Source organism: Daucus carota, chromosome 2, assembly GCF_001625215.2.
Source record: "Daucus carota subsp. sativus chromosome 2, DH1 v3.0, whole genome shotgun sequence".
NCBI classification, from domain to species: Eukaryota; Viridiplantae; Streptophyta; class Magnoliopsida; order Apiales; family Apiaceae; genus Daucus; species Daucus carota.
The window spans coordinates 58,736,857-58,758,245 of record NC_030382.2 but is presented as its reverse complement, the minus strand read 5'-3'; the positions used below and the strand labels follow the sequence as shown (position 1 = coordinate 58,758,245).

General features: G+C 32.9%; 3 protein-coding genes across 6 annotated transcripts; 1 reads left to right on the top strand and 2 right to left on the bottom strand.

Annotated features, from left to right (window-relative positions):
- The first annotated feature begins 1,070 nt into the window (after positions 1–1,070).
- Positions 1,071–8,490, top strand: LOC108210275 (uncharacterized). The gene is made up of 14 exons (XM_017381592.2): positions 1,071–1,365; positions 2,419–2,477; positions 2,700–2,802; positions 3,718–3,827; positions 4,057–4,125; positions 4,627–5,229; positions 5,712–6,253; positions 6,395–6,459; positions 6,646–6,725; positions 6,867–6,971; positions 7,134–7,273; positions 7,340–7,468; positions 7,810–7,962; positions 8,034–8,490. Exons 1-14 carry the CDS (start codon positions 1,176–1,178, stop codon positions 8,167–8,169), a joined length of 2,484 nt encoding a protein of 827 aa, XP_017237081.1. The 5' UTR covers positions 1,071–1,175; the 3' UTR covers positions 8,170–8,490.
- A 505-nt stretch (positions 8,491–8,995) lies between these two features.
- LOC108208495 (uncharacterized) lies at positions 8,996–13,210 on the bottom strand. The gene is made up of 3 exons (XM_017379028.2): positions 11,844–13,210; positions 11,620–11,763; positions 8,996–9,551 (listed from the first exon to the last, which is right to left on the bottom strand). Exons 1-3 carry the CDS (start codon positions 13,068–13,070, stop codon positions 9,207–9,209), a joined length of 1,716 nt encoding a protein of 571 aa, XP_017234517.2. The 5' UTR covers positions 13,071–13,210; the 3' UTR covers positions 8,996–9,206.
- A 1,873-nt stretch (positions 13,211–15,083) lies between these two features.
- On the bottom strand, positions 15,084–17,756 carry LOC108206697 (calmodulin-binding receptor-like cytoplasmic kinase 2). Of its 4 annotated transcripts, none has more exons than XM_064088505.1 (6): positions 17,089–17,756; positions 16,496–16,731; positions 16,252–16,420; positions 16,064–16,171; positions 15,676–15,977; positions 15,084–15,572 (listed from the first exon to the last, which is right to left on the bottom strand). In XM_064088505.1, exons 1-6 carry the CDS (start codon positions 17,261–17,263, stop codon positions 15,309–15,311), a joined length of 1,254 nt encoding a protein of 417 aa, XP_063944575.1. In that variant the 5' UTR covers positions 17,264–17,756; the 3' UTR covers positions 15,084–15,308. The 4 variants fall into 4 exon arrangements, with proteins under 4 accessions (XP_063944575.1, XP_063944576.1, XP_017232568.1 ...); XM_064088506.1 differs by having other exon boundaries at positions 16,496–16,722; positions 17,089–17,745; XM_017377079.2 differs by having other exon boundaries at positions 16,064–16,153; positions 17,089–17,744.
- Between the last annotated feature and the right edge of the window lie 3,633 nt (positions 17,757–21,389).

The window sequence follows — 21,389 nt, the reverse complement described above, 5'->3', positions numbered from 1 at the left end:
GTTTCCAATTATTTTCCTCAAATTTTAATTAATCGTATTTTATTGATTAGATTATCTTCAATAATTCGTCAAAAAAAAAGAGTATCTTCAATAATGTTGTCTATAATGGCTAACTAAATTTTAACTTATAAGATATTAAGTAAAATTCATTGAACTTCCAAGACATGGCGTTTGGTATTGATCATATTGATTGTCTATGATTTAAAAGTAATATATTATTAATATTTTAAATTATTGTAAATATAACATATCATTTAATATGCTAATAAATAATATGTAATTTTTTACATATTTTTTATATACGGCAGAGTTTTAAGAAATATAGTTTTCCAGTTGACTATAGAAGAATGTAGGGTTTGAAGTGTCAAATTCTCAAGATATAATTTTATATATTTTTTATTTTTAATATGCTAACTCATAACTAGGTTTTTTTAAGTTTTGAATTGCGTTTAGCACTCACATTATTTTCCTTTATGCAATTATTATCTAATTTGAGAAGGACAAGATTCGTGCACACAACATTATCTTTTATCAATATTAAAATATTATAAAAACTTTTACCTGATTCTAACATTAGTAATTGTCTATCTTGTGTTTACATTGTTACTAATATGTACTAAAATAATCACAAATACTGAAGTCTTCCTTCACAAATCAAATCAAGCACGTCAAAAGTTCAATAATATTATAATATTATGTTATAATGTTTTTTTTTAGAAACATATTATGTTATAATGTTAGTTACCAAATTTGAGTTATACTTGTATATATTATTAATTATTTTATAATTATACTTGTCAAATATATAATATTATATTATGATAGTTTTTAAAAAAATTATTCTCGCAAAATTGTTAGGTCACATACTTGAATTATATTTACGCATTATCAAATTAAATTTTCTATTTGAAGAAAAGTATATTAATTTTATGTTTATAAGTTTTTCATTTAGCATACCCGTGATAGAAAGTCCTACAATTACATTAATCTTAAACCCACACGAAACCCACAAGAAAAGGAAAGCAACAGCCTCTATACATGTAGTAATTTTGTTTCAACGACAGTAATTTTAATATTAATCGCTTCTAGAATAAAATAACATAGTATTCTGTTTGACTGATCCCAACTCACTTTGTGTCTTCACACTCAGTTTCAAGAATCATCGAATTTCAGACATGGCAGATACTTCGATTCTGTGTAGTTCTGTAATGAGATACACTTTTTTATTGTCTGTATATATTCTCTTGTATTTTGTAGGCTATTCAATTCAAGATGATGGGGTCTCTCAGAATAATTCTTATTTAATTTCTAGCTTTAGTTATGCCAAAACTGTGCTTAAGCCTTACGATTGGCGTTATGTCAGAGGTACCTTTCGATTCTTGGGCATTAGTTGGGAATTTTAATGTTTATGAAGTGTTAATTCTATGGGTTGTTTTCAAAATTTATTATTTTTCTGAAACTTGTGATGAATTTTGGTTTTTTTTCTTCTTGAATGTGTTAATGGTATATGTATATATCTGTATTTATATGTATATGATATGATAGCTTCATTGGTTGAACTGGTTTGATAAGGTTTTGATTAATCCCTAGCATTGTAGCTTAGTGACTGTTCATCTTTTCTTGTTAAGACGAAGATGATTGATGAATATGGAAGAAGGGTATTTCAGCCAAGTGCATAGCAATATATTAATAAGCAGCTTAGAATTTGCTGCCTTTGTGCTCGGGACAGGAGTTATTCTGATTTTTTGTGCTATTTTTAGTTTAAGAGTGATTATTTAATGATTGTTGACTTTCAGTTTGTTTTAAATTAGTAAAGTTTGATTAGTTAGTTCATGGCACATCGTTTGGTACTTAGATCAGTATAAGCTTTCTCGAGTACATATACATATATTTGATATGATATCTATACTGGTTAATCTAGAGTGTTGGAGGTTTTGGTTGTGTCTAGATGCCTAACAAATTGTACTTAAAATCAGCGTAGACACCTATTGACTTTGTGCTCAGTTAGGGAGGTGTTTAGATTAACTAGCTGCTCTGTGTTTGTCTTGGGTTGTTGGATATCTTGAAATGGATTAAGTTGTTTATTACTTGTATATAAGCTACACGTCGGAAAACTGTGTGTTTTGGGGCTGACTTTCATGTCGGATTTCCATGCCCGCATTGATGTAAGCTTCTCAATATACATGATATAAAATATAATAAATATATTTTGTTTGAGATGTGTCAGTTTTAAATTGAACTTCTTTAAGTGACCAAAGGACCTCCCTGATGATAGTACATGTACCTGAATTTCGGTTCATGCAATAGACTACATTTGTTCATGAATCATTTGTACTGGCCTATTTATTTAAAACCTAGCGTTGACCAATACATAATTTACATTGTCTAACTTGTTTTGGTCTCTGTGTAATTTTGCAGTTGAATTGCCGCCGTGGTTCTCTTTAATGGCTGTAGATTTAGACTCTGATGTAGACCTTGTAAGTATTTGTTGCTTCTGTTACTTGTTCTCTACCTGCAGGGAAGGCTGAAAGAATATAATGTTTAACGAGTTTTTTTCTTGCTTGGTTTGGTCTTCTAGAAATTTCCTTTGTGCCTTCCATTATGTGTGCAATCTTGAGCTTATAGTAATGGGTCACAGTCAATAGATTCTAGTTCTGGTGGACTTTCGATTGAACTTGATTTCTTCTGGTTCTTTTTAGGATCCCAAAACCTTCACAAATGGGCCTAAAAGCAATCTGCCAATGTTATGTTTCCGTCAAGGAAGTCCCCCTCTACCTGATGTTCACAACACTTCTTCAACAGGTAAAGGCTATGAGCTAAAGGTTTACCTTATATCCATGCCTCCCATGATCATCATTTTTCTTCGTGATTTGTGATTATATGAGGTCACATATTACTTAAAATTTGTCATGTATAATTCATAATTTATTATTTAAATTTTAACATCATTTTATAATATTTTAGTATTAATGAGTTGAATTGTAATTAAATTATATTAACCAACTGATTATACGTTCTCACGAAAATTTAGCTTTTACAATTTATTATCCATTTATAAATATTTTATGTTATGGTTAGTGTTTGTATTGAAATAGAACACATTAGAGTTAAAAAAAGTTATATGAAGGTTTTGTTAAAAAAGAATTCAAAATTGGATATTTATAATTTTATTTTTAACATCATCATAATTTTTATATAAGATATTATATGATAATGTGTTGTCATGAGTGTTTTTAGTATTTAAAACTATTTAACAATGTAAGAGTAATAAACCTCAATATGTTCTAGACTTGTAATTTCAAAAGAAGAGTACCAAACCAAAAAATATAATTAAAAACTTGGACTACAAATTATACCCATGTTAGCTAGTTTTGCTGGGGGTTGAATATTTTTCCAGAAGATAAAAACTTCTGTAACAGTTTTTAACCTAATATGGTCAATGTTCTGTCGTGATCCTTATAAGCATGTTCATGGTATGCTTTTGAGTTTAAGTTTATCCTCTAACATGGTTTTAAGGTCAAATTAACTATCAACTCTAACCTATTCTTAGATAACTAGTTGTATATTAGATTTGTAGATTAACAATTTTGACTTTTAGAATCCCTCTTTATATTTCTGTTTTGGTTTGTCACAAGTTGATAACTGTTCTAAAGGAATAAGTAGCACCAGCAGATCTGGATCTTTTCCTCATCTTTCTCTGCTTATTTCCGACTGCAGCTATAAGTCCCATCACTAACGGGTCCTTTGGAGGAGTGCAAGGAACTCAAATTTCTGAAGTGTGTTATCCTATGCAGAAACATATAACAATGAGATTTAGCAATGAGCAGGTCTGTTATAGATCATTTCTGATGTTATTTTTTAACTGTTGCCAGCTTTTATATATAAATGTGTATATTAACGAATGTATATTTCAAAGCTGCAACCTCACCTACCTATGGGCTATGGTGATTGAAACTTTGAAATACAAATGATATTCTATAGTTGCCGTATTTTTATCCATGTAAAATTGAAGTGCTTTTAGCTGATTAGATAGATGACGAACAAATTGCTAAACAGATCTCTGCAGGAACATGGTATGTTGGATTCTTTAATGGGATCGGAGTAACAAGGACGCAGTCTAAAATGGTATTCTCTCCTTTACTTGTGAACAGAGAATAATCAATAGTGCTCATTGTGTGTGTGCTTGTGTGTGTGTGTGTGTGTGTGTGTGTGTGTAGTGCATAGAAAGATATATTGTAATGATTTTTTGCATTTCATTGATTTCTTAGGCAAGCCATTTAGTTTATTGGAATAAAGGCTGGTAAACATGAAAAGTATGTTTTTCAGTTTAATAAGAGAAAATGTGTATTCCTAGAAACCATGCAGTATAGATGGTTCAGATTTTCTAAACAAGAGAAAATGTGCATTTCTTGAACTATTTGGAGTAAGTGGACTTGTGATACTAGGGGTTCTTACAATATAAAAATAAAAAGGTTTCTGTTAATTGCAATTTTTTAATTAATTGAGGTTGTTATGTATTAGCTTGTATGTCCTTTCACCAAAATAAGTTTCATAACATGATTTTGGAAATTTAGGATTGTTCCATAATCTTTTTCAAGTTCATAAATATCGCTGGTCATGTTGCAGATAAATCGAGGTCCGTCATACTCATTTAATGGGAACGTATCCGTAGAAGGGTGTGTGATACCCATGATGTGGGGAAAGTACTGCAACCAAACCATTGATCAGCTTTCATGTGTTAACACCTACAATCTAACAACTCATACAGACAGTGTTAACCAAACAGCAGAAAGTATGACTTCATGCAGGAATGTTGATGAGGAATCTTGTAGTCGTGATCATGAGCTAAAAGTCTACTATCTGGACATCATGGGAACTTCTGAGAAGATAATAATTTCAGTAAATAATATCAAATTAAATCAAACTCAAAATTTTAACACCACCACAAACAGCAGCAGTATAGTTCTAATGTGTTATGCACGGCATGGAGCAATGCCGGCGGAAACTTTGCATGACTATTCTGGTAATATCAACAATGCTTCTGTGGTTATACAAACACCAAAAGTTGGTCGATGGTATATTGCCATTCAGCCTGTTAATCTTTCAAAGGCACTGGGAGGGCTTCAGGACACGAGCATTGAAGTTTGTTACTCCTTGGACTGGCAAGTGCTTCAGTGTCCTTTTGGTAAGGCTGGATCAAGCTGTTTATCAGAAACATATGCACTTCAGGTGGGTAACTCACCTATATGAAAGTTTTACATAATATTACCAGATGTTAAAGTAAAAGAAAAAAGAGCAGTTGAATATGATTTGACCCAAAGAGAGGTCTATCCATATTCTATACATGTCAATAACTTTGCTCCTGCACTCTGTACAATACTGAACTATTATATTTTAAATTAACTAATCGTATAATATCTTATGTTTTAATTGTTTTAAAGTGTGGGAGATGCGCTTTTTAGAAAGGAAAAAGAATTTACTTCTAAAAAGTGTAACTTGTAAATATTCATGAAGATTTACCTAGAGGTCTCTTCAAAAAACAAAAACAACCTAATTTCATACTTCCTGGGTGGTTGCATGCTGAAACACTTCTCTGCAGAAGGCTGCTATGCTGTAAATTTTAATAAGTATCTATCACATATTCTTTTTTTGATTTGTTAGAATTTATGGCAGGAGTAATTTATTGACAAGCTGCAAATGGTTCTCTGCAGACAGTTCTCAGGAAAAATACGTTTGGACCTTTTGAGTCGTATTATTTACCAGTCAGTAACAAGGTTTTGTCAGCTACTGCTAATTTCCTTTTGGAACCTCTTTTGACGAACACCTCTTACCGAAGAAGTTTAGATGATGATTGGACATATTTTCTTCTGGACATACCGTCTGCTGCCGCTGGGGGTAATATGCATATCAGACTTTCATCAGATGTGAAACTTGAGTATCAAATATATGCTAGATATGGTGGGCTGTCATCTCTTGATAACTGGGATTACTACTATGCAAATGCAACTAGCAGCAGCAGTAGTTCCATGTTCTTCAAGGTCTATGAATCAAGTGAGGTTACTGTTAGTTTTTACATTTTATATGTTAGAGGAGGAACGTGGAGTATTGCATTAAGGAATCTAATGCCTCCTGGTAGTGCTAACAAAAGCCAAACTACTATGTCTATTTCAATTGAAAGATGTCCGAGAAGATGTTCCTCTCCTCATGGGTCATGTCAAACTGTGATGGATGCAAATGGCTTGACACTATACAGGTCTGCACAGTATATTTATTTGTGTTCTAAGCTTGCTACATTGATATCCCTGCATTTAGTAATGGTTAAAGTTGGGGGAGTAACCTTGTACATTTAATCTTATATCTCCTGTTTTATTTTGTTTTTTGTGATTCTTCTCAGCTACTGTCATTGTGATAATGACCACGGAGGGTTTGACTGTAGTGTTGAAATTGTATCACGCCAAGGTGTGTTGTGTTCACAGAAATTCATTACAACTTAAATAAAATTATCTGAGAACTTTCTTCATATTATCTCCTTTAAACTATTGATCTTGATCAACTTAAATAGTATTCATAGCGAACTTGGCTCCACTTTCAATGTAATGTGGTACGTCTGCCCTTTCTAAGGTAAAATTCCGGAAACTCATGTAGGTCACATATGGCAATCAATTTCCCTTATTGCATCCAATGCTGCGGCTGTACTTCCTGCTTACTGGGCTCTTCGTCAGAGGGTAATATTAAGTAATTTATTCTGATTAGTAAGTTTTATTGTGAAAAATTGTGTCCCAGCAAGGTGTTCTTTTTTCTTATTGAACTTTGGCTGCGATACTTGACCATCAATACTTTAATAAAGGTTCTTCACTGATGTGTAGGCATACGCAGAATGGGTTCTCTACACATCTAGTGGGATATCTAGTGGAATATATCATGCATGTGATGTCGGCACCTGGTGCCCTCTATCTTTTCATGTCTTGCAGGTATGAATTTTCAGCTTTGTGATATGTACTTGGTTATCTACATCTGTAAATTTTTTGGCAGCTCCTGTTTCTTTTTTCTTTTCCTTTGGGGCTGCTGTGGCAGTCTTGCAGAATGATATATTATCATCAATTCTAACTGTTTGAATGGTTGGAGAATTTCAGTTTATGGATTTCTGGCTTTCATTCATGGCTGTAGTGAGCACTTTTGTGTACTTGGCTACTATTGATGAAGCATCAAAGAGAACAATTCAAACAGTAGTTGCCATTCTTACTGCTCTCATGGCTGAAACTGGAGCCACCAGGTATTCATTTACATGACTGATTTCCTAAGGTTAATGATTAATTTTAACCATGCTCAATACTCGCAGGTCATCTAATATTATTCTTGTAATAGCAATTGGGGCTGCGGGTCTACTTGTGGGGTGGCTGATGGAGTTGGCTACTAATTACAGGACACTTTCCTTATCTCCTTTGTTCTCTGCAAATATTCTTCATAGGTGAGTGGCCATATCATATCTTTATAATGCATGTCATTTTGCTTGGAGAGGTATGTGTAATTGTCTAATAAGCATGTACAAAAAGTGGTCCTCAACATGTTTTAGTAGCTAACTAAAATATTATTCCATGCATGGGATTTCTCAATTTGTAAGATGACGCTTAAGACTTCTAATTGCACTCAGACTGAGTTGGATGAATTCAAAAGAAACCCTATAAAAATGTAAAGGGACTTAACTTTCCAAAATATCGTGGGTTTTATGTGGATATTATGCAAATATGATGTAAAATTGTTTTCTTTTTTCTTTAGTAATTATTAAACTAAAATTGGCATTCATAATAGATGGCAGAGGGTCAAGGATTGGACTCGTGCTGTAATAAAGAAAGTTATAAAGCGTTTCCGTTGGGGATTTATACTAGCAGGGTTTACAGCCTTATCGATGGCTGCTATTAGTTGGGAACTGGAAACCAGTGAAAACTACTGGATTTGGCACAGGTAGACTATCATGATCTCTTTCGATATGTATTTAAATATATCTTATACTGAATCATTACACTGATTTGCAGCATGTGGCATATTTCCATATACACTTGTTCTTTTCTCTTCCTTTGTTCAAAAGCAAAACTGGTTGAAGTTGAAAATCAAAGACCTGTTGCTTTGGACTATGAGTTAACTCGGCAAAATTCATTCTCGAGAGAATAGTACATATAGGGACAAACTGGATCAGCAGATATCTAAAGATTTAGTGAAAAAGAAGATCTCCGTTTGTAGCCTGGAGATTTATAGGCGCGAACTGCAAAGCAACCGTCTAAAGAAGCTGGGCAATATCACTTCTTTAGCTCTAGATGCAGCCGAAGTTTATAAGCTAGTGAACTTAGTGATACAGCAATAGTCTTTGTAAATGATGAGTGCATCTTTTATTGTGTGTTTTACAGGCAGAAATCGTATCAGTTGAATCAAATTTATCTGTATATACTTATCAAGCTGTATACTAGTGGTATGTCTTGATAGCCTTGCGTTGGATTTAAATTTCTTCAATTGCTTATACCTCCTTCATTCTAGGATACAGCTCTGACGTAATTGTATGAATCCATAACACAACGCTATGGCAACACTTCTATAATGTAACATCTCAAAAACATCCCTACCCAAGATTTGATTCGACAGTTAAAATTGATGTTAAAAAAATCACCAGTATTTACATGCGAATAAAACCTAATTTATATAATCTACTTTTTTTTTTTTTTAAAAAAAAAGTTTTAAAAAAAAGTTTTTAAGTATCTATATTTAAGAGAAAACTCAAGAATAAGAAGTCGAACCATCTTTTAAAGGTTGATAATTCGGGATAATAAAACCTTCAACTTCATAGAAATTAGATGCACTCTCAATAAATATTTTGACTCCGTCCACAAAATGGTTTTGATTGAACTTGAAGTTGATTTCACGTTCGTTGCAGCGGTTATTATCTAACCTCCTCTGAGCGGCGACAAATAGAAGCGAGAAGAGGAAGTACCGAAGTAGTGAGAAATACACCAATAAGATGTCATGCAGTAAAAACTAAAAACACAACAAAAATCATACAGTATTAATATCACAATGACAAACGGCATTACTTCAGGACAGAAAGACCTGCCAGAGCATTTTCCTCATAAGAGGTCCGTCACTGAAACATACTTTCCTGACATTAACTCCTTCAGTATCTCCCCCTTCACTGTAGGATTGAGGAAACATTGATGAACTCAACGACAGTGTTGGAGAAAAGACCTATCATATTTTGGAGCTCCATTTCGAAATCGTTTGTGGCACTTTCTCAGAGTTTTACTTGATGCATCTTCTTCACACTCTAACTCCATCTCCATCAGTTCCAACTTTTGATTACCTGATATTTTTCTTTGTTTAGGATAACGTTTAACAGTGTCCGGTACACAAGACGATCTGCTCTCCTTCTGAACACTGTTCACAGGGAAGGTACCAGTGCAATCCCCTACTGTAAGATTAGGAGGGGTAATTCTTTCGTCCACATGTTTATTATTTATCAGTGATTCATCATTAAGCAACTTGAAAAATGTACAGGCTCCCTGTCCCTGAAAATTTATCATCAATTTGTTAATTAGTAAATGTGTGCCATCAATATCCAGTACCTAAAGTTCTTAAATATTTAATTACATCATCAATGACGACAACTCAGATGGTTGCAAGGGTTAAATAACTGAGAAAATATGTGATGAGTTTAATTAATTCAGAAAACAAATACAGCAATTATGTGCACATTGTTCTGCATCATTTAAGAAAAATATGACGTGGATAATCTACTCTACAACATTACTTTTTAGTTTATGGGATTCTAAATCTACCTGGTTCTTCAAGTCTCCGGAAGCGCTGACCAGGTGACACAGTTCAATTGCAGTGTAATTAATAAATCCATCCCCATTCTAATATGATTTATTTCGACTGGGAGGCTATCAAGTCATGCATATATGCAATACAATGCTTGTATTAGAGATGTCTTAAAATCCAATCAACAATATAAACATTTTTAATGATACTTCTACTATTGTTCTTCCGTGGTCAAACTAAAATTAAAAGAATTATCCTATATATCTCAGGATGTGTGACCTCAGGAGCCTAGCTGTGAGGCCACTCTGTACACTGTTTATCTCAAATTGTACAAATTTATCAGGCTTTGAATAAAAAAGATCATTAAAATTATTTATTATTAGAGTATGGCGAGTAGTCAATTAAGGAATGTTTCCAGGTGATAACTAGATAGATTATTGTTGAGATGATTTTAATAACTTGGATAGCAAATTTCAGCTTACATACCTTAGCACCGGAGGTTTGGCATTTTCGTAGATTTACTTTGTATACAAACATTTAACAGCCCCTAGCTTTAAGACACAGATCAAAGTACAACCCATGACACCTTTTTGGTTAAACCGTCACAGGTAATTTAAATTCAGTGAGGGTAAAGCAAATAGCCAGATATTGTATAAACAACTGTTAATTGCCTTTGTATTCTGATTTTGTCAGTGTAAAATGTATTTTATCTGTAATTAAATCAAAAGGTATTTTTTATATTATTAGCTATTGCAAATCCCATTATGCAACCAGTAATTTAATATTAATATTTTGTTAATCATCCGATAAAATACTATATATAATATTAATATTATTATTTTCAAATAAAAAAATCCGTTCTTACTTGATATCTCTTACAAATTTCTATAAGAAACTATTTATCAAATCTATCGGCATTACAATTCATTCTTTTACAATAGATCTCATCAAAATTAAATATTAGGACACTTTCCATCTACATTAAAGTTATATTACAATTGACTTTTTACTGGAAATATGCCTGGGGTTGTGCTTTGGCAGTGTATTGAAAGTAGTGTGATGTAAAATGCTTGTTTCCAGAGTGAATATACCAAAATGCCAAACTGCTAAAACTAGAGGATGCAAACTGAATTTTACCAACTTGGAATTATAATATTTCTTATACAATTGAAACTACATTAGTGTCACTATGTCAAAGAATCTCAATTTGTAAAACAAAAATCAAGCAGACCAATCCATCTGTAATAAGCGTAGATACATAACATTGAAAAGATTTTAGAGCGGAAGCTATGAACAACTAACTGAGGTGCACAAAGTAGAGGCGTGGACGGCTATATTCACCTGTCATTGGCCAATTTCTTTTTAGAACACCTAAATTCCTATCGTTCTCTGCATCATTACTAATATTGTCTCAGATTTCAGAATTGACAGTTTTATTTTCTTTTATGGGAAATCAGAATTAACAGTTAATACTAATAAACTGCATGATATTCAGGGCTAATACGGTCCATAATCGAACCTTAAAGTATTACTCTCCGAACCTTAATATCTTATTATATATATTCCTTAATCTCAACAAAGATACTCTGATACATGTTGCAGTTAATTGAATATCTATTTCGTAAGTGCATGACTTTTATGATATTTGTATTATCTACCTCTACTAATGAGGACAACTTAATTGTCGGCAGATCATAAGTAGCTTATAACAAGAATATTTCGTTGTACCAAAACAGATTCTTGAATTAATTTTACATGTAAAGTACTAATAAAATGCAAGAAACTCGCAGTGTTGGCGGTGGAGCTAAAAATTACCTTTTTAATAGGACAGGCAAAATACTTGCGACCTGACTCGGTACATTGGCGACAAAAGCCCGCCCCACACTGGCATTTTGGGACACTTATCAGCTCATCCTTGTTCACCTCATCTTCCCATCTAAAAATTCTGCAGCTTCTAAGCTGCAAGGAGAAGCACAATATTATGGTAATAACTTTAAATAGAAAAATAAGTTAACTATGATAAAAAGTTATTAACTGACCGAGCAAGTGAAGGCTTTCCGACTAGTTTTCTCCTGGAATTTTTTAAATTTGAGTAAACAACGGAGACCACACTGACAAATCAAGGATGGGGGAGAGTATTGTAAGCCATCTTCTCCTACAAAGACGGGAACTGGTGAAGGAATCCTAGACTTGTTGTGCATCAAGTTTAGGGGACACCTGATGGCAAAGTGACCTTGTTTTTTACATCTGAAACAAGCATAACTTCTGTGGCTTCTTTTTCTCCACTGATTTGAAACTCGCAAAGGGAACCATTTCTTAAATTTGTGGCTTCTTTTCCTACGCTGATTTGATACTCGCAAAGGGACCTGTTTGTAGCTTCTTTTCTGGAAAGCTGGAGCCTGGAAAGACGACTTTGTACGAGCATGTGATCTCTTTCTCTTTTTAAAAGCTGAAGCTTGAAAATGGGAGGGATAGCGTATGCGTCTTGTTTTAGGTAAACTTGAAACTTGCAAAGGGGTCCGCATAGGAAAGTTGCGGCTCCTTTTCCCTTTCCCTTCCCCCAAATGCCGAGAACCCTGGTATGTGGTTGTTCTCCCCTGAGCTAAACCTCGAAAACAGGATGGATTGCGGAAAACACGTCTTTGATTTCCAACTTTTGAAACTTGCAAAGAGAACTGCACATTCAATCCGCAGCTCCTGGTATTATTCCTTCTTCTCCTGGGAGCCAAAACTCGCACCCGTCTAGGTCTAACAGGGCAAGGTGGGCAAGGTGCACGATGAGGATCTGCTTGTCTAGGCCTAACAGGGCATGGTGCATAATCAGGGTGTGCCCGTCTAGGCCTAACAGAGAATGGTGCAGGATCAGGACGTGCCCGACATGCCCGTCTAGGCCTAACAGAGCATGGTGCAGGATCAGGCCGTCGTGCCCATCTAGACCTAACAGGGTATGATGCACGGTAAGGATGAGGATGTGCACGGTGGCTCCGTATCGGAACAGATTGGTGAAACAATGGCAATTCACCGGCGAACAGGTTCCGTATCGGAACAGATGGGTAATCCATCCGGTAGTGATATGGATTATGTTGTTGATGATTAAGGAGAATAATGTTGTTACTGATGCTAGTGCTAGGATAATAATAATAATGATAATTGTAATATTCAGAGTCAAAAGCCACAGGCAGCAAATAGTCGGCATAGCTAGCCCCTGGTGAAGAGTTGCATAACATCCGCTCGTAGTTTGGGTAATTATAACTCCACATTGTCATGAATCCAAGAAAAATCAAATCAAACCCTGATTGATAAAAGGGGCTAAGCTGAAGTGAGTTACCTTACTCTTGCAGTAGTGTGCTAAGAAGCAGACCAGCTGGAGACCCGACTTCCTTTAGAAGCATCGATCAATCCGCAATTCCGCATGCCTCTTTTCATGGTCGGCTAAATTGTATCTGGTCTTGTGTCTTATACTTATCGGATATATTTTAAAAATATTATATTATAAATAAAATTTAATAAAATGATATATAATGCCCAATATAATTTTGCTTATTTGAGTTATGAAATTTATATATTTTTTTATAAATTGTAATTTTAACATATCATCCAAATTTTTAGTTAAGAATTTTGTAGATGTTTTAAGTATAGAAAAAATATAATATCAAATTTATATTATATCAGATTAGAATTAGATTCTAAATTTTATTATTTTGTAAATTATATTTAAATATGTTTTTTACAACGTGATTTTCTGAACTTTATATATATATAAAATTAAAATTAACTAAAATCGAATAAAAAAGGATGCACCTCTCGGATTTATTTTATAGTTATTCATCATTATTTATCATTGCATAAAAATATTTACTTATGTCAAATATGATTTAAACATATATTATTGTATTTCTCAAAATATTTTTTAAATTTTTAAATAAATATTTTAAGATTTTAGATATAATATTGTTAAGTCAAAAAAGCAACTTAATGAAATAGTTTTATAATAATAATTCAGAATATATACATATTATTATTTTAAAATCATAATAATAATCCTATATTACTAGCACCTAACTAATTGAAGTCACAATCAAAATACAAAATATATGACTGAACTGAATAATTTGAATCATAAAAAGTTATCGCCAACTACGGAATTATGGGAGTGAAATCATTTGTCTAGATACTTTGGTATAACCTCTGGCTGCAGGCTGTGTATACTGTATAGGGAGGAAAACTGCAGCATCTCAGTTTTTTTTTCTTTTTTTTTTTTGAAACATGCAGCATCTCAGTTAAAATATATATCAAATCATGTGCAAAATTCACAAATAGTTTTTTGTAAAAATATAAAAAGACCTATTTTTCTTAAAAATATAAAAACTTCCCTTCAGCAACAGCTAAATGTTCTTAACACACGCGGTGAATGGATAAAATATTATTATTTTATTATACATTTATTTCTTGTTAATGAATAAATTTATATTCATTTTATATTTCTCTCCTAATTTAAATTCAATCCCATTTTTATTTCTAGGCAAAATTTATATAATATTTTATATGATTGTTAAATTTAGATTTATCGCATATTCTTATAGCTCATTCGTTATTTTATTTTTTTTTCCTTTTCATCTGTTTTTCATCTTAATTAGTATTTATCTTAAATCAGTAAAAAGAACTTATCATGTAAAGAACTTTTAAAAATCAAAAATAATTTAATTTTACCAATAACCTTTTTAATATTACTTATATTATAACTTAATAAAAATTAATGATAATATAAAATAAATTATATTAATTTGTTCCATACATAAATAAATTATATTATTAAAATATAAATACAACCTTGTGTTTTTTTAAAGTATATAATATCACAATAATGATATATTTTTTTTGATAAATCAAAATTTCCATTAAGATCGAAACAGTACATAAGGATAGCCACTCGATCGATACAACCAGCAATCGATCAAAGCAACAAACGGACCACTAAGGAACAATGGTAATGACATGATTTTTATTTTATTTTCATATCAGAATAAAGTAGTCGAATAATTCTTTTTAATTGGTTCCCAAACCAAACACCCGTTTATTTTTTTTTACCAGGTACAGTACATAGCAGAAACAAAGTAGAACCTCGACATGAGGCCTTAATTGTAAGAGTGGAGTATTTCGTTAACACATTAGTGTTTATTGTGTGCCCTTGGGCACACATTAGAAAGACCCTTTCTATAAACTCGCATTTGAAGAATGATTTGAATTAAAAAGAATAAATAATGGAGCAATATGAAGCCTTGTGGTAAACTAGATCACATTAATAACTGAATCCACCCAAAGAGAAACACATACAGTGATCATTATGTATCAACAGCAAACTTCAGATTTTAACTTGTGTGCTATGAAGCCAAATAACATGCCGTTCTTGTTCCAAACCATGAATGGTCCATCATTATTTCTCTTGAAACAGGTTCTTACATTAACAGAACTAAACCAATGCAATCACGAGTAGATACCATCTGCTATTCTTCTTTCAGTGAGGTGCTCCTTTGGGAATCAGAAGAGATCGAGGGAGTCTCAGAGCCCAATATCTGTCTGTACTCTTTCCGGATGCTCCACAGAACCTCTGCGCACCTTCTCATCCTTGGACGGCTTTTCTTATGAGGTGCCAGACATTGTAATGCTAGTTCAAGAATCTTTTCTAAAGCTACATTATTTGCAGGAGATCTTTCCAGTCTCGGATCCAGAACTAAAATGGCATCTCCTTCGGTAAACTTCTTCATGGCCTAAGCCAAATAGCAGAATAAATTTTTTTTTATCAATATATAATGAAAATTAAGTCTCAACATTGTTATTATAGTCTCAACTTTGTTATTATGATAACCATACCCATCTAGCAGTAATCTTCTCTTTCAATTCTCGCTTTGGTTCAATAGGACGTCTGCCTGTCATCAGTTCCACAAGTAATACACCGAATGAGTAGACATCACTCTTCTCGGTAAGTTGGAAAGTTGTCAGGTATTCAGGGTCAAGATATCCAGCAGTTCCTTTAACCTGGGTAGAAATATGGGTGGCATCTGATTCGCCATCAGCTACTATTCTAGCAAAGCCAAAGTCAGCAACCTTGGCTCGGAAGTTTTCAGTGAGGAGAATATTGGAAGACTTGATGTCTCTGTGGATAATGGGATGATCTGCTTGTAGCAAATTAAGTCCTTAATAATACATAATTTGAATTTCCCTGTCACAATTTACTAAAATATTTCCCGGATGAACTTACCACTGTACATGTGGAGATAAGTAACAGCATGGGCTACATCTGTAGCAACGTCTAACCGTTTTGCAAAATCAAGAACAGCTCCATGCATACCTGCATTGATGCACAAAACTTTTAGTCCTTTCAGCACCCGCCCCTGAGAGAAAAAACGCACAAGCATCCACTATAAGATGAGACGGAGAGTACTTTACCTTCCAAGTGTTCTCTAAGAGTTCCATTTGGGACGTATTCCACCACAACGAGTTTTTCATCTTCATGAATCAGGTAACCATAAAACTTGACCAAATTTAGATGTTCCACCTGTTTTAAAGTGACAATCTCACTCTGGAATTCCAGTCCCAAATGCCTATCATGCACACTCTGCAGAATAAATTGGACGGATAAACTAAGCAATAAACCTTAATTTGTTGTAAATTCCCAGCAATAAGTCCCAACCTTGGTAGCTCGTTTAACTGCAACAAAGGTTCCATCTTCAAGTCGACCTTTGTAGACTGTTCCAAAACCGCCATGACCAATTTTCAGATTCGGGGAAAAGTTCCTTGTTGCCTGTAATATTTCTCCAATTGTGAACTTAGTAGTGCCTGGATCCCTTAGGTGGGTTGAATCATTTGAGCTGCCATATATACTGCGATGTCTTTTCTCGCTGCTACCACCCGAAGATTCTGAAACAACTAAAATTTAACTAAGAATATACATAAATACAAATCCCGCCAATCGAAGCAACAACCAAAATTTTAAGACCCCCGGTGCTTATAAGAATATCGCTAAATTTTGGATATCAAACAAAATTTAAAAATATGACATAACTACATAGTATAACGAAATTTAGCAATGAAAACACATCCGTTGTTAACTACTGACGGAATAACAACAACGAGAACAGTCTTGATTTTGAATACCTAGGTTAATTTACCGATTTGTCTAAAAACTTTACGAAAAGGATTTAACCGGATTATATATAATATATTGTATTAACTAATAATTTCTATTGCAGTTGAACTTTAAGCAACCAAAAAACAAAATTGTACCAGCTGGAGGGGAACAAAGTTCGCTGGAATTTATCGGCTCCGAAGAAGTAAAACAAGCCAGAAAAACTCCTTTAAGTGATCTGGCTGCAGAAATTTGAACTCTACGGTCAGGAGTTTGTGAAGGAGTCCCGGAGCTCCGGTCCCGGCCACCGTGAAAACTGTCTGGAGTTTTCATGAAATTTTTATATACTTGTAGTACGCAGACTTTTAGTTATCGTGACCCTTGAGCAGTGAAATGGCGAGCAAGGCTAACATGCGCGGCTGCAGTGGAGGTTAGTAAGTAGTGGCTGGCTTGCGCCAACTAGGATTACACTACTACTAGTCTACGAGTGCTGGTACTAGTATATTGCAATTTGACTTTTTCTGTCCGTCAAGGTCAATGTTTTTTCTTTGAAGGCTTCAGGTCAACTGTATCCTCTGTTTTGATCAAGTCCTGCTCTAAAACAATGGGGTGTTTGGGTGAGTTTTTAAGCCCGGCTTGTGGATTTATAAGTTAGAAAATTGTACACTCTGTGTAAAAAGTCAAGAAGTACTTATAAAAAATTAGAAATGTTATCTTTTGTTTCACGAATTCTACTTATTTCTCAAACATTTTAATTACTTATAAGTTTTAACTAGCTTATCACTTATACTTCATTTCTCTATTTTAAACAAAAAAAACTTATTTTAAGTTTAGCCGAACGGCCTCAATGACTTCTAGAGTATTGCACAAGCACATAACCTGAGACTCCTAGAGTATTACACAAGCACATAACCTGAGCTTTGAATCTTTAATGCCCGAGGACAAAGACATTGCTACTGCTCGTGTAATATGACTATATTTTTAATTTGTTTGAATGTATCAGTCGCCGGGAGAAACATCAGGTTGATTCAATTGGATCGGCAGATTAAATTTTAGATCATATTTTCTATTTTAAATGATATAATATTGAATTGTGACAAAAAAAAATGATATAATATTGAACAAGTATAATTTTTTGTCCCTTCCAAGAAAAAGTTATCATTTTTTGATAATCAAATTGTGAGCAACTTATTTACATAAAATAATATTTTTTGATGATTATAATTTCTAAACTAAATGTATTTCTAAGTTGATGCGTATTTAAATGATGAAATTATTAATATATGACTCATTAACTTTACATGAAATAGTTTACGAACACAACTTGATTATGATAAAATATTTTAGTATATAGACCATTCTCATCAGGTATTAAGGTTCCACTCTAACTGATAGTTAAATATATATCGATAGCTGGAGTGTTTTTTTTTTTTTTTTAACGTAGGAACCCGCAGCCGCTATCCTTTGGGTGCGTACTGGGTAAACCCACGAGCTCACTACATGAACCAAGGTAAATCGCACCTAAGCGCGACAGGCTCTGATCCTGGAGGCATAATCACTAAATCGCACCTAAGCGCGACAGACTCTGATCCAGGAGGCATTTCACAAATTCTGCTACCTTCGGGTCTTTAACCAGCTGAACCAACCCTTGCAGGCTTGATAGCATTATAAGCCGGAAGTTTATGATGTATGTTTGAATAATTTTGAACTTTTTTTTTGAATAATAATTTTGATTTATTAATTATTTATGAGTTATTAAATATATAAATATAATAAATGATTATTGAATAATACGGAGTATATGATTTTTTATCAAAAACAAATTAGTCAGTGCAAAAATATTTTCAACTAATTTTTGACTTTCTGACTTATTATTTGTGATTTCACAAACACAATTTATTTTTTCTTAAAGTCAGGCTCACTCAAAAACACAACATGATCGTGTGAATTAAGTGGAGCTGACCCGACCCGACTCCTTCAGATCCCTACCCGTTTCAACTTTCAATCCCTATCGTTTAGATGTTTACACCGACCCCAATTGTCATTACAGAACCACAGCTGTGAAGTGTTTGAGAAATAGAAGATATGTCGGAAGTGATAAAAGAAGCTTCTTGTCAAAAGACTGCCTGTAAAATACATTCTCCGTAGCAGATGTGTTCGAAATTGTTCGGCAATGAAGGGCCTCAGTTTTTTGTTTATGTGTAGTATAGTCTATGTTGTGATTCTTAGAAGTCGGTTAGGGATGCTAAGTGTGGAGAATTTTCAGTTAAAAGAATGTGTCATTCTGTAGCTGTGAAGGGTGTTGCGTATTGGGTAGGGAGCATAAACCGGGAGGGTTGGAAAATGACTGTTTGTTTTGACATGGAAATTGATACTATAGAGATTATGTTATTGCCGCCACCATCTGATGAAAATGGTACTCCCTCAGTGCCCTCAGTTGCTTATCTTTGGGACGGTTTCGACACACATTCGAATGTTATTATACACACATTCGAATGTTATTATAAAATACAATTTGATAAATTATTTTGAATTTTTTTTCTTCTGAATAAAAATTTAGCATTTAAACTTTTATACAAAAAAAAAAATTTGAAAAAAAAGGTATAAACCAAGTTTTATATGCGACTTAAAAGTTAAAATGTGTGTCGAACAATGAAAATGATGTTATTCGAGAGATTATGTCGCCGCCAATAAATTACATATGTTTACTATTTGCACGTATTTCGATATTTGTATAAAAATATTGTTTCATAATGTTTTTTGATTTTTAATAAAAATTTAAATATCAAAAAAAATTTTCCTGAAAAAAATAATTTAAAAATCTGTTATAAAGCTATATTTTAAAAAAAATTTAAAATACGTGTCAAAAAATAACATATACAATTAAATGAGATGATATTATCTAAGAGATTATGGTGTCAGTCATCTTATTCTGAACAAAATGGTGATAGTATTGGGCTTGACTGCTTGTCGATAAATCTATATTTTGGTGAACTACTTTTTCTGTTTTGCTGTGACAGGAGGAACAAACTATCTTTAACAACATTAAGCAAATTATTAAATCATAAAAATAATAATATTTTAATGTAAAAAAATTTGTATCAGTGAATAGTACTGTTCAAACTGGAGTAGTTTGAAACAAAAGTGTCTTAAATTTGGGTTTTTGGATCATAAGACGCCCTTGCGACTTAGGGCGGTGATTTATAAAAAAAAAGCTGCAAACCCCAGAGTCGACCAAAATCCGGTTCACCACAGCTCTTTGGAGTCTATCAAATACCGGTTCGATAAAATTCTTGAGCTTCTCTGATGTTGACTTGCGAAGTCTCGCTTCTCTAAAAAATTTCATGATGATCTGGTTACACAGCCGTTCTTTTTGGAAAATTATTATCCTATAATATTTGTTTTTTTCCAGAAGTTTTTTAAATTTCTCTTAAGAAAATAAAATATAATTTTGAATATTTGACTTATATATATATACAATATAATTTAATTTAATATAATTATCAAGAATATACAATGAAAAATAAATATTCAACTAATATTTTATTAAGATAGGTAATTTTTTTTATAAAAAAATATATAAAAGGGGACGGAAAGAACACCGGCTACCCCTTGACCACCGGCCCGATATTCCCCTCTCGAACCATCTTCCAAATGGGGAATGGAAATTCTTACCAAATAATGTTGTTATATTTTAAATTTATATTATATATTACATTATTACCTAATATAACTTTTAACTAAAATCAATTTATTAAAACATAATATATAATATGTGTCCACTTACATGTCATAAAACGGTGAGAAATTATTGGGGATATATTCAGCTGGGATTTTAGTAGATTATCTTTAATCTCTGAATTTTGATGAATGAATTTTGATGAATTGTGTCTGATTTTGATTTGTGTGGATCTTTGATGAAATATTGTTGATATAATTTTTTTTAAGGCTTAAGCGCAATACTTCAATACCTTATTTGAAAGTTAGAGGTTTTAAGCAAAATTAGATTTTTGAGGTGTTTAATAAGTTTGACAACTATAATTCATTAATATTAGAGTTTGGTGGTTAGCGAATTGAGATTTAGATCCAAAAAACTAATGTTGAAAAAGTTTCTTTGAGAAGTTTTTGGGGTTAGAGGTTTTATTTTGTGTCATAAAAAACGAACCAATCAGTTATTTATAAAACAGTTTTACGAGAAACTGCTAACATTTACTTCAATCACCTAGTCAAAATATTGAATTCAATCCTCTTATCGTTAATTCCAAAGCACCGCAAAAATTTCATTGATTTTGATGTGATTTCAAAAACATTAAAATGCATGACAAATCCATCATTTTATCAAGTCCCAAAAAAAATTATCAAGATTTGAATACCATTAAATTTTAATAGATTTTAGACTATCTCAATTGAATATCATCGAATTTTTAAACATAATTTAAAATCCTAAATGAATATCACC